General features: G+C 37.6%; 1 protein-coding gene across 12 annotated transcripts in view; it reads left to right on the top strand.

Moving 5' to 3' along the window:
* Positions 1-11,812, top strand: part of CMSS1 (cms1 ribosomal small subunit homolog) — a 375,896-nt gene extending 364,084 nt beyond the window's left edge. For all 12 annotated transcript variants that reach the window (XM_077884190.1, XM_077884179.1, XM_077884185.1 and 9 more), the window contains 5 exons: positions 979-1,081; positions 4,016-4,076; positions 4,502-4,589; positions 10,007-10,095; positions 11,506-11,812. In XM_077884190.1, the coding sequence (XP_077740316.1) occupies positions 979-1,081; positions 4,016-4,076; positions 4,502-4,589; positions 10,007-10,095; positions 11,506-11,589 (425 nt within the window). In that variant the 3' untranslated portion in view covers positions 11,590-11,812. The remainder of the gene's footprint in view (positions 1-978; positions 1,082-4,015; positions 4,077-4,501; positions 4,590-10,006; positions 10,096-11,505) is intronic.
* Positions 11,813-12,785: the final 973 nt, after the last annotated feature.

Here is a 12,785-nt window from a genome sequence, read left to right as displayed (position 1 = left end):
TCTTAATCTTGATATTAATTTCTGTTTATTTAAGCTTATTCTTGTTTTGCTCTGGCTTTGATTATTTGGGTTTTAGTCTCATTTTTGGTTTATAATACATTAGAAGTATTGATATAGGAATCCAGAGAATAATTAAGTGTTCTAGTTCCAAGACCCTCACTAATTTGCTGTTTGATCTGGGACAGATCTCTGAGTACTCTTCTGGGACTTGATTTTGTTATCTGAAAGATAAGGAAGTTGGACATGTGATCTCTATTCTAGCTGTAAAATTCTGAAATTCTGTTCACATGCTCAGAACTCAGACCATGGATATTTACTGCACAATCTGATTTCATCTTTTCAATATATATTGTATGTAGCCAGTAATAAGCTAAATATTATTCATATTAGGTAGTCACCTATTTGTGGTTGACAATGAAATAATTTAGATATAGAGATTTAACATTCTTTTTTCAAACTCAAATCAGCTCTGATGACACTCAACTTGAGTTCATAAACCCTTCTCCGCCTCAAATTCAGCAAGTATAAATATAGGTAATAGTAGAATCAACCTCACTGGATTGTGAGAACAGTGTTCATGTTTAATAAATACTTGCTATTTTTAAATGTCATTTCCATTTTTATCTTGAGTGTTTCTTTAAAATTTAACATTATTGAATCAGAGTTCTTTTCCTATTTAGTCTTTGCCTTCAAGCATCAAACATAAATTATCAAAAGTGTATTATTCCAGCCTTTTTTTTTACTTGGTCCTAAAACTAGTCACATTTAGCTACTTGGCATATTATGTGTTTTATGTTATAAGTTAATGATATTTCATTTTAATCTAATATCTAGAATAGCCAGAGAATAGAATCTGGACAGTACTTATTATATTTTACTTTAATTAAACACTAACAAAGAATAATTAAAGAATACTCAATTTTAGGGGCCCTATTTTCCTATATTTAGAGTAAAACTTTTCTTATGGTCTTTTTTCAGTCTGCCCTAAGTGGGTAAAACTTCGGAAAAACCATAATGAGAAGAAATCGGTTCTGATGCTGATCATCTGCAGCTCTGCTGTCCGGGCCTTGGAGCTCATTAGGTTAGACACTTCACCTATTTGTTTTGTAAGCATTTTCTGAGTAACTGATATGTGTCAAGCTGATGTGTTCTATGCTAGAGATGCAACAATGCATAAAACAGACGGAATCCCTTCTGTCATGGAACTTACTTTCTAGTGAGGGAGATAGGCAACAAACAAGTACATATACGTTACAATGTCAGATAATGTTGAGTTATATAAGAAAAAGTAAAATATGGCAAAGGGATAGAGGGGGTTGAGGGGTTACTTTTAAAAAGAGTTGTCACAGTAAGCTTCTCTAAGGAGATTGACATTGAGCAGAGACATGAAAAAAGTGAAGGAGAATACCAAGCAGATATCTAGAAGAAAAGCATTACAGATAGACTGGACAGTAAGCACAAAAAGGCCCTGAGATGTGATGGTTTTGGAAGATTTTGAGCCGAGGAGTCTTATGATCTGTATTCAAAAGGATCACTTTCTCTGCTGTGTGGAGAACATATGTTATAGAGGGCAAGAGTAAAAGCAATGAAATAATATAACTGATTGGAAAAAATAATGGAAGAAAAGATCTAATTTAAAAGGATAACAAGAAAAAAATAGAACAAGTAATAAACTTACCAAAATCTATATAAAGAAAGTATTACATAAGTAACTCAGATTTTTTTTTTTAAGAGGGAGTGAGGGCAGAGGGAGAAAAAGAGAGAGAATCTTAAGCAGGTTCCATGCCCAGCACAGAGCCTGATGTGGGCCTCGATCTCACAACCCTGAGATCTCAACCTGAGCCGAAATCAAGAGCTGGATGCTTAACTCAGTAAGCTACATAAGTGCTCTGTGACTCAGAAGATCTTGAACAAAAGGGCATACCATGTCGTTGAATAGGAAGGGTCAATATAGAGGCACCTGGGTGGCTCAGTTGGTTAACTCTCTGTCTTCAGCTCAGGTCATGGTCCCAAGGTGCTGGGATGAAGCCCCTCATTAGGCTTCCTGCTCAGTGGAGAGTCTGTTCGTCTCTCTCCCTCTGCCACTGCCCCTGCTTGTACTTGTTTGTGCGCTCTTTCTCTCTCTCTCTCTCTCTCTCTCTCTCTCTCTCTCTGTCAAATAAATAAATAAAAATCTTTAAAAAGGTGGGGAGGGAAGAGTCAATATTGTAAAGATGTCTGTTTTACCTAGAATAATTATAAATTTCACAGATTCCCAATATAACCCCAATAGAATTGGTTTTCTAGCCAGATAAGCTAAAGTTCAAATTTTTAAAAGAAGCTAAGCTCATAAGAGAAAACCCAGAAGAAAAGTGGCTGGAGAAACTCTGATAAAGAGTATTAGAGGATACTATGCCTTCAGTATTATCAGATTACCAATAGATATATATTACCAAGTCTCACTTACTAAAACAGTATGGAACTGGCATATGCATGCCAGATCACACCAGGGGAACGGAATTGGAAGTCCAGAAGTAGGCCCATATGCCTATGAAAGCCTAACATATGGCAAAGGTGACAAATCAGTAGGGAAAGATGGATTATTTAATAAATGGTGTTGGAACAACTGGGTAGCCATCTGGAAAAGTAAAGTTGGATCCCTATCTCACTTCTTATACCAAGGTAAATTCAAATAGACTGAAATTTTTAATATAAAAATTATGTTTTAAAGATAATTTGTCAGTGCTTTACTAAGTGCTTTCACATACCCTTTCATTTAGTTTAGTTTTTGTAGGAAAAAAGAAAATGCTTCCACTGGATCAGTGGTAACATTGAGCTTTCAGAGAAGAGACATCAGAATAAAATGGAATTTACTAATGGAACTAGCCCTCTTCCAGAGCCAGGCTCTGCACCAGGCTTTGACAGGAGACAAAACAAAGGAAAATCCAAGTCCTGGAGAAAATAAATTAACGTTCAAATGTAGACTCTCAGTAGTTATTTAGCATCTATTTTTCTAAACAAACTAATCTGATTACAAATTTAGAAAAGTCGTTTTTAAATTCTTCAAAATCTCCTTTCCCCATGAGGCACACACATTAAATTGTATCACACAGGCTTTCAGCAAAACAAAAGTGTTCCATGCAACTATTTCCTCTCTAAACACAATTGATCTTCAAGACTCCAACTGTTTTTGGGTAGCTGTACTTGCTGGTTCTGAAATCATAGTAGTTCACATTGACTTTTCAGTGTTTTAAAAACTACCACCACAGAACTCATTTCAGTTCAAATATTAATGGCAAAGAGGTTGGCCTGGGGATGGCCTCTTAAAAACAAGCCGTCACATTGATTTGAGCTTTCACTATACATAAATACCTTTCCAAAGGGCATAAAAGCACTATGTTGTCACACTTCATTTACCAATTCTGTGTTCTTCTGTGTCTTTGGTAATATTATGATCCACTTCAAGGTTAGGTGATTTGCAGAAAGGGATTTCTGAGCTAGCACAACAAGCCCTATTCATAAATACTAATGGTAAATAATTCTAACTTTTGTAAGAGTATCTTTTCTTTTGAGGACCATGAATTAATGTTAAATATGTCCCCTAAACTGTCATCCTATTTAGATAAAAGTAGGAGATTGCTCTGATTGAAATACATAAGGCTTTCTTCTTCTCTCACAGTTTAAAAATAAATTCCCTGCCAGGGATCTGAAATCAGAAATCCTATATTACAGATGAAGGGCAGATACATGTGTTTCAGTTATCAAGGAAACTTGAGTAGAGTTAACCTTGTGTATGAAAAGTCAAAGCCAACCCAGATACGTGCCTGAATTAAAGGCTTCCTCACTTTCCTTCCAGAGATGGGCTGACCTGAAAATCTCAGAAGTTTTTGCGTCTGTGTATATATAAACATGCACATGCTCTCAGTTATACACATAAATACACATACTCTCTTTAAAGCAAGACATAAAACTTAAGTAGTCAAAGTGGCCCTCAATGAGTAAGTTTTCTTAGGCATTGATCTTTTTTTTTCCTTAGGTCGATGACAGCATTCAGAGGAGACAGCAAAGTTATGAAATTATTTGCAAAACACATAAAGGTAAGCAAGGCCCTGTGGGTCCTGATGGGGAATGTAAGTTATCTAAGGGCCACTCCTTGGTTTTTCTTATCTCCTTAGCAGGTGTTTTCTTTGATGCCTCCTTATATAACATATTTAACAGCTGTTCTGGTGTTCTTTACATTCCCTGCCTCTGCATGCCCACCTGCCCCAACAATAGTTGCTTCTCTGTGCTCCACAATTCCTGCCTAGGAGCTGAGGTTTGACCCCTGGGTTCTTTGAAGATGTACCAATTTTACAGAGTGATGCTTTTCTGTCTGTTAATTAACCTTCTTTGCACTGGAAGTTGGGCCTAAACAAAGGTAGCCCCATTTACTTTTTTACTTCCTTAACTTTTAAATATAGCGCCTATGATCACTTTCTAATGACTCTTCTTTTCTTTCAACTCTTCCATCTTGGAAAAATAGGTCCAGGAGCAGGTAAAGCTGCTGGAGAAGCGTGTTGTACACCTGGGTGTCGGAACACCAGGGAGGATTAAAGAACTCATTAAACAAGGTATGAAGAGAGGCATTGATATGCCTACTCAGAACTAGGAGTTTCCCTTAACCCCATGTGAATTTAAGAAACTGCGTTTGTAATGTAGTGAAACCAGACTTCTGTGTTAATTTGGGAGTTGGAAATAGTCTTTTGTCAGTAAAGCTGGCCAGCATAAGTATAATGCAATAGGGAATAGTAAGGATTGTGGCAAACTGCAGTTCCAGTTGCTTTTTAAGCAAGTTAGTGGATCCACAATTCATTCCACCAATTTGCAACCTCCAGAATTTGTAGAGCTGGATGAGTTGAGTATTTCCCTCTTAATTAATTGAATCTTAGTTTCCCAAGACTCCTATTTCAGTTGAAGGCTTTTGTATAAAACATGTTGAAACAAAAATGCAGTTTCAATGGATGAAATATAGGTATCCTAGAATATTTCTCCCAGATGCATTTCTCTTTTAGTACTTTACCCAGAAAGTATTCCAGACAGCATCCACCAGCGGGTTTTTATAATTTCTTGGCTCTCTCAAAGTCAGTAGCCTAAAACCTGTTAATCTGCTGATGATCTTATTACCTATTTTACCTGCCAGACCATTAAAGATTTCTTTTCAATAATCATTTCCAAATTACTTATTTAATACACTAATAGAACTTTGTTTTGTAACTGGAGCTTTTCCTAGATTTTTTTATATATCTAAAAGAAATGTGTTCATCAATGTAATAGCTCAGTATAGAGCTGGTCATTTGCCAAGAAGCAAACAAAAGCTTAAAATACTAATGTTTCCTTCCAGATGAAAATCATCCAGGGTTAAATGAACCCACTATATACAAAAGTCTGCAATTACAAAGAAGTAACAAACTTGGCAGCCCCGGACAAGGAAAGGAAATATTTTTTGAGTTCATACTTGCACTGGTGCTACGCTAAACACTCCTAGGTATCTCATTAAATATTCATGGCACCCTTGCAGTCTAACATTTTTATTTCTGAATAAAACTCTGATGCTCTGAAGGGTTAAGTGGCTCTCCCACAGTCTCTCAGTCTAGGCCTTCCTAGTTCCACAGCTTTTCCCTCTCAAGGAGCTCCTGATCCTTGTAGAAATAAATATACATGGAAGGAGATTGACAACATGAGGCAGTATATGCCAAGGGCCAAATGAGCATTTCCAAGTCCTATAGAGGTTGAAATTTATGGAGGTTGAATCTGAATGGAAGGCTTTGCAGAGACATAATGGTCTTTAACTGATCTCAGAAGTATGAGGATTGAAATAGGATCTTTGAAGTATGGAGATATGAGAAAAGCAATCAAGAATGGTGAAACTGCTGAATCAGAAGAGCACGCAGATACATATAATTGAGATACAGCGTTGAGGTTAAAGCCCCTCTTATGGATTCAGACCTTCAGAGTCAAATCCCAGATCCAGCAACTGGCCAGTTACTTAACCTTTCCAAATCTCAAATGACAGGGATAGTGGTAGTATCTTCCTCAAAGGATTGGTATAATAATAAAGTGCCAATAAAAAGTTTGCCACAATGAGTTTTACACCCTAAGAAATACAACGCTAGGGATGCCTGAGTGGCTCAGCAGTTGAGCGCCTGCCTGCCTTCGGCCCGGAATGATCCTGGAGTCCTGGGATTGAGTCCCGCGTCGGGCTCCCTGCATGGAGCCTGCTTCTCACTCTGCCTGTGTCTATGCCTCTCTCTGTGTGTGTCTCATGAATAAATAAATAAAATCTTTAAAAAAAAAATACAATGCTAATTTTTATTGTTTATGAAAGAGACCAACTTTCTTGTTTGAAAACTTCCTGGGCTTTAGTAGCCAGTGATTCAACTGGAAAGAAAGTCAGAGTGTGGAGGGAGGATCTTGAACACTAAGCTGAAGAGTTGGGATTTTTGCCTTAGGGACATGAGAGGGCATTGAAGTGAAGGGACAGATGAGATGTGCTCATAGGAAATCTGCGAGACACAGAGTTAGAAGAGATTGGCTGGGTAGCAGGTGGACCTTGCCTCTCCCACAGCTCTTAGCTAAAGATTCACCTCATCCCTGCCTAGAATCCAGGTGGTTCTTTGTGTGTCTCTAGGCCACCCATGAATAAGGTCACTCTTCTCCATATTAAAAAAGAGAAAGGGAGAGAGAGGGAACAAAGCTGTATAGATTGTTGAAATTTGATTTTCATAGAGTTGTGAGGTCTCAGTGGAGAGATTTAATAATGGAGATTTTCTAACAATCAGAGCTTTTTAACAATGCAAAAAGGTATAGAAAAGAAAATAAATCACTTTAGAGATAATCACTTGTTAGTTAATATTGAATATATTTCCTTTAGTCTTTTTTCTATGCATTTATATATTTAGTTTTATAAGTGGAGATCAAACTGTATATCATAATTTTTTAACTTGTGTTTTCTACCTAACATATCTTAGGAAGATTTTCGTTGGCATGAAAATTTTAATTTTTCATTTTTAATGGCTATATAATATTCTACATAATATTGTACTTTTTTTTACAGTTTTATTGAGACATAATTGACATATAACATTGTATTAGTCCAGTGTGTACAATATGACTTTATACATATATAGTGAAATGATTACCACAATAAGTTTAGTTAACATCAGTCACCTTGAATAGTTATAAATTTTTTTTCTTATGATGAGAACTCTTAAGATCTCCTCTCTTACTACGTTTCAAATGCACAATACAGTATTAACTGTAGTCACTGTGGTGTACATTACATCCCCAGAACTTATTTACCTTACAAATAGAAGTTTTTACCTTTTGAACACTTTCACCCATTTTCCCCCACAACCCCCACCATTGACAACCACCAATGTGTTCTCTGTATCTATGAGTTAGGTTTCTTAGATACCACATATAAGTGAGATGATACAGTATTTGTCCTTCTCTGTCTGACTTATTTCACTTAGTGTAATGTTCCCAGGATTCATCCCTATTTTCACAAATGACGGGATTTCCTTCCTTTTTATGGCTGAATAGTATTTCTGTGTGTGTGTGTGTGTGTGTGTGTGTGTGTGTGTGTGACACATATCTCCATTTCTTCATTCATTTGTTGATGGACCCTGCGGGTTGTTTCTATGTCTTGGCTATTATAAATAATGCTGCAGTAACACAGGGATGCAGATATCTTTTTGAGCTAGTGAGTTTGTTTCCTTTGAGTATATACCCAGAAGTGGAATTGCTAGATCATACGGTAGTTCTGTTATCAATTTCCTCCCTACTACTTTCCATAGCAGCTGCACCAATTTACATTCTTACCAACAGTACACAACAGGTCACTTTTCTTCATATCCTCTCCAACACTTATTATTTCTTGTGGGTTTTTCTGGTAATAACCATCCTAACAGGTGTGAGGTAATATTTCATTGTGGTTTAAAATTGCACTTCCCTGATAATCAGTGATGCTGAGCACCTTTTCATGTACTTGTTAGCTATTTGAATGTCTTCATTGGAAAGATATCTATTCATTTCCTCTGACTTTTAATTCAGATTTGTGTTTTTTGCTACTGATTTGCAGAAGTTCTTTATGTATTTTGGATATTTATCCCAATTTATATTGTTTTTTTAGCAATTCAATTATGGTAGGATAACTGGATTATTTCTAATTTTTCCTAATATAAATAATACTGCAATGATTATCTTTGCAAGTAACTATAAGTTTCTCTCTCTCTTTTTTAAGATTTTGTTTTTAAGTCCTCTCTACACCTAATGTGGGTCTTGAACTTACAACCCCAAGATTAAGAGTCATACTTTCTGACTAAGCCAGTCTGGCACCCCATTAACTATATTTAAGTTTCTAATGTATTTATTGGGCTATGTCATGGAAAGAAAATTATTTTACCAAATAGCAAGCATTTTAAAGCTCCTATTAGATAATGCTCAAGTACCTTCCTGATAGGTTGTACCTTTTTGCTCTCCCATTAACAGTAAATTATTTTTAAGGGAAAACTACCAACCCACTGTCCTTCTCAATTTATCGTTTTTAATTTCGCAGAGAGAATTTTAAATAAGAGGTATTACGGGGGCACCTAGGTGGCTCAGTTGGTTAAGCTTCCAACTCTTGACTTAGGCTCAGGTCTTAATCTCAGGGTCACGGATCGAGCCCTGTGTCAGGGCATGCTCAGCACAGAGGCTGCTTGAGCTTGTCTGCCTCTGCCCTTCCCCCCAGCTGGGCGCTTGGGCAAGCATTCTCTCTCTCTCTCTCTCTCTCTCTCTCAAATAAATAAATAAAATATTTAAATAAATAAGAGGCATTATAATTATTAAAAAAATGAGGGGCGCCTGGGTGGCTCGGTCAGTTAAGCAACTGCCTTCAGCTGAGGTCATTATCTCGGGGTCCTGGGATCGAGCCCCATGTTGGTCTCTCTGCTCAGTGGGGAGCCTATTCTTCCTCTTCCTCTGCTGCTCCCCTGCTTGTGCGCTCTCCCTCTCTCTTTCTCTGTCAAATAAATCTTTAAAGAAGAAGAGGAAGAAGAAGGAAAAGTCTCTTAGGCAGAAGGGGAAATACTGAAATAATCACAGAAAAAAGTTGAGGGGAAGTGCTGCAGAGTCAAGAAAGGCTTTCGTTATGTTTCCACATGTAACAGGAAACAGATTGGGGCAATAGGTAGAACATGGGGAGTGGGAAAAACTAACCCAACTCTGAGACCTCTGAGGAACAGACAATCCCTGAGGTCCCCTCCAGCGCCGCATTCCATAACCATCTCTAGATAGATAGGAAGATAGTAGAAATGGAGTCCTTAAGTGGTTTACTAGCCTTCTCAAATGATAACGGACTTTGAATAAAAGTTATTCATATTTACTTCCTTTTCTGTCTAAAATTAACCACTGGGGATCCCTGGGTGGCGCAGCGGTTTAGTGCCTGCCTTTGGCCCAGGGGCGATCCTGGAGACCTGGGATCGGATCCCACGTCGGGCTCCTGGTGCATGGAGCCTGCTTCTCCCTCTGCCTGTGTCTCTGCCTCTCTCTCTCTGTGTGACTATCATAAATACATAAAAATTAAAAAATAAAATAAAATTAACCACTGAGCCCCAGCCTCATCCTCTGTCCATTCACCTCCTCATAATCATTCACATTCCATTGGACTCAGCTCCTCTGAAGGCCCACACCCAAACTGCACTTCACCCTCCCGGGCTTCAGGAGATGGAGGCTTGGGATTGATTCTTTGCCAGCACTTGAGCAATTGACAAACTTAGCAGCTTCTCTGCTTCCCTCAGAATCAGTGATAAGATTATAAGGAAAGCAATCTCAGGGTGCTGCATTTGTTTTCCATCAGGAAAGCGTTGGCTGCATTCAGTGTGTAGAGATTAGTTGCTGGGGGAGAGGACAGCAAATGAGGCAAAAAGCAACTAGGAGACTAAAAAGTAATTTGAATAAACTTCTGTCATGAGGTCTTTGCTGTAGTAACTCTCTGTGTTTCTTTTAGGTGGCCTTAATTTGAACCCCTTAAAGTTCCTGGTTTTTGACTGGAACTGGAGAGATCAGAAGTTGAGGAGGATGATGGACATTCCCGAGGTACCGTGTAACGAGCAATTGCCTTTAATCTTTTTTTCTTCAACTTGAACTTGAGTTCAAACACAGTAATAAAGTCATTGACATGAGGAGCCAGCACATTCTGGCCATTGAAATGATTTCTAGCTTTTAACTCTGAAGTAACTACAATTATAGAGTCCATCTCACTCCCTTAGACCTCACTGTATCCTTTCCATGTGTTTTATAGGAATCAGCTTTGTTTTTTCATTAAATGACCAATGGCCTCCACCCCACTGGGGGCCACATCTATGCTGTACCTTTGAGAAACAGGAAGACCTGGAGGACTTGCCCATTTTTGTGTGCCTTGCTTTAGAGACATAGCCATCTTTGTCTTTCATTCTTATAAATGCATGAGGAAGCAGGGGCATAAACTTGCCTCAGGGCCCACATCTCCCTCACCCAAAACTCACTTAAGATAGAGGGCTATTTTGTTTTTTGGGAGGTGGGGAAATTATTTTGATGTCTCAATGGATTAAAACTGATTGAATGCCTTTGTGGCCACAGCATTAGATTATTATATACTTATGAAAGTAATCCACTGTCATTAAAATGTGAAAAATGTATTTGCCATCTACTATGTATCATGGGGCTAATTTTTCATTCTAGCCTGCTGTTTAGAAGTATCTGTTGGGGAGAAGAGGGTTTGTCCAATAATAAAAATGGCTGCCAATCACCAATTAACCATGGCAGTAACTATCAGAGAGATTTGGAATTAATCCTCCAAACATGCTGAGTAAATTAATTTACCATATAAAACTATATCCCCAGAATGACCAACCTGATTATGATTGATCAGTACAAGTTAAAAGACAATTTTTTCAGACACAAACACACACACACACACACACACACACACACACACACACCCTGAGCTCTGAACTGATTTTTTAAAACTAGTTTAACAAATTTGATGTTAGCACATAAGGCCATAGTTGATTATTTCAGTTGTAATGTGAAATCTGAGTAATCCACTCTAAGTTTTCTAATTATAATAATAATGAGAAATTGTGTCAAAAAAAACTTTGTCATCCATAGTTATTTGTATTATGTTGATGTCATCATTATCAGCTATCCTATATTGAAATATATGTGCAATCTAGCCATACTTTGGGTATTTTGAGACCCCTTTGTATAAGATTTCTTTCATGAGATTTTATTTTGAATGGTTACAAGAGGGCCCTCTAATGAAACTGATGTTTTATTTAGTACCTCTTCCTTTACTTAAGTAAATACTTTAATTCTGCATAAAATGTAGTTTAGGATTTTTGCCCTCCTTGATTATGGCCATGACAGCTACACAATTACCAGGAAGTCCAGATGGCTGAATTTATTCACCAAGACCATCTTTGCTTGATCTTAACTTTATTTTTTTTTTTCTTTTCTCTCATTTAGATAAGAAAGGAGGTTTTTGAACTTCTGGAAATGGGAGTCCTCAGTCTGTGCAAATCAGAATCTTTGAAGCTGGGCCTTTTCTAAGTCTGGGTTCTAATGAAAATTTCAGCTTTTATGCTGGGATTTTCATCTCATTTAATAGCTCTGGAATATTGCAAGGACTCAGTAAACATCAGCTATTGTTTTATTATGTTAACTGCATCACCAGATGAATCACTAGAAATTTTTGGTGGAGATTCTTTGACAAAAATAAAGCTGTCCTTCGCCAACTTCTCTGTATAATAAAGTATCACCAGCCTGTATATGATTTTTGTTGAGCAGACTGAGTTTTTCCTTCACCAGCTGGCCTCTAATGTTACCATGCAGAAGGAAGGAGCAGCTGGGCAACCTTAGCCAAGCCACTTCCCTCTCTGAGCCTCGGTTTCATCAGCTGCAAAATGAGAATGGTACCTCCTAGGATTGTTGAGGCATCTGTGTGATGGTGCTCATGGAACAGTTTTCTAAACTAAAGCCTGGTCCCAGTGCAAAGGGTGGCAGTGGTAGTGATAGAAGCAGTTGCAAATATATGTAACACTTTACAAATGCATGAAAGACGACAACATAACTACAACTATCTTAATTATTTTTTACCTTTTTATCTTATAATAATCTCAGATTTACAGAAAATATCTGGTAATCCCTTGGGAAGCTATCTACACAGCATTAGAGAGAAATGAAAGCAAGGACTTTAAAAAATCACTCTCTAAAATTTCCAATGATATCACAATATAACAGCTGCTAACAAATTGTCATATCCATATCTAGAATTGTGGATCTTCAACCAGGGGCAATTTTGGCCCCCGGGGGCCATTTGCTATGTCCAGAGACATGTTTGGTTGTCATAACTGAGAGGATACTACTAACATCTAGTGGGGAGTTATGACTGGCATTTATTTAGTAGGTAGTACCCTTTAGCCAAGGATACTGCTCAACGTCCTACAATCCTACAGAACAACCCCACAATAAAGTATCTGGCCCAAAATATTAATCAGTAGTACTGAGGTTAAGGAAATCCAGTTTTAGAAACTTGAAAAGCAGAGTATATGAAGTATATTTGTATGCTTGAAGTAGGTTTATTTAGAAGAGAAATACGTAAATATAGAAGTACCTATAAAATGTGATCTATTCTATCTCAAGAATGTTGCCCCAGAAATGTGTTCACCTACTACCTGTGATGGTTAATTTTATGTGTCAACTTGACTGGGCCAGAGGTTGTCCAGATAGTTGAGCAGATACTCTCC

This window comes from Canis aureus, chromosome 35, assembly GCF_053574225.1.
Source record: "Canis aureus isolate CA01 chromosome 35, VMU_Caureus_v.1.0, whole genome shotgun sequence".
In the NCBI taxonomy this organism is placed as follows: domain Eukaryota; kingdom Metazoa; phylum Chordata; class Mammalia; order Carnivora; family Canidae; genus Canis; species Canis aureus.
The sequence above is the reverse complement of the archived record's forward strand: the minus strand, read 5'-3'. Positions and strand labels throughout refer to the sequence as shown.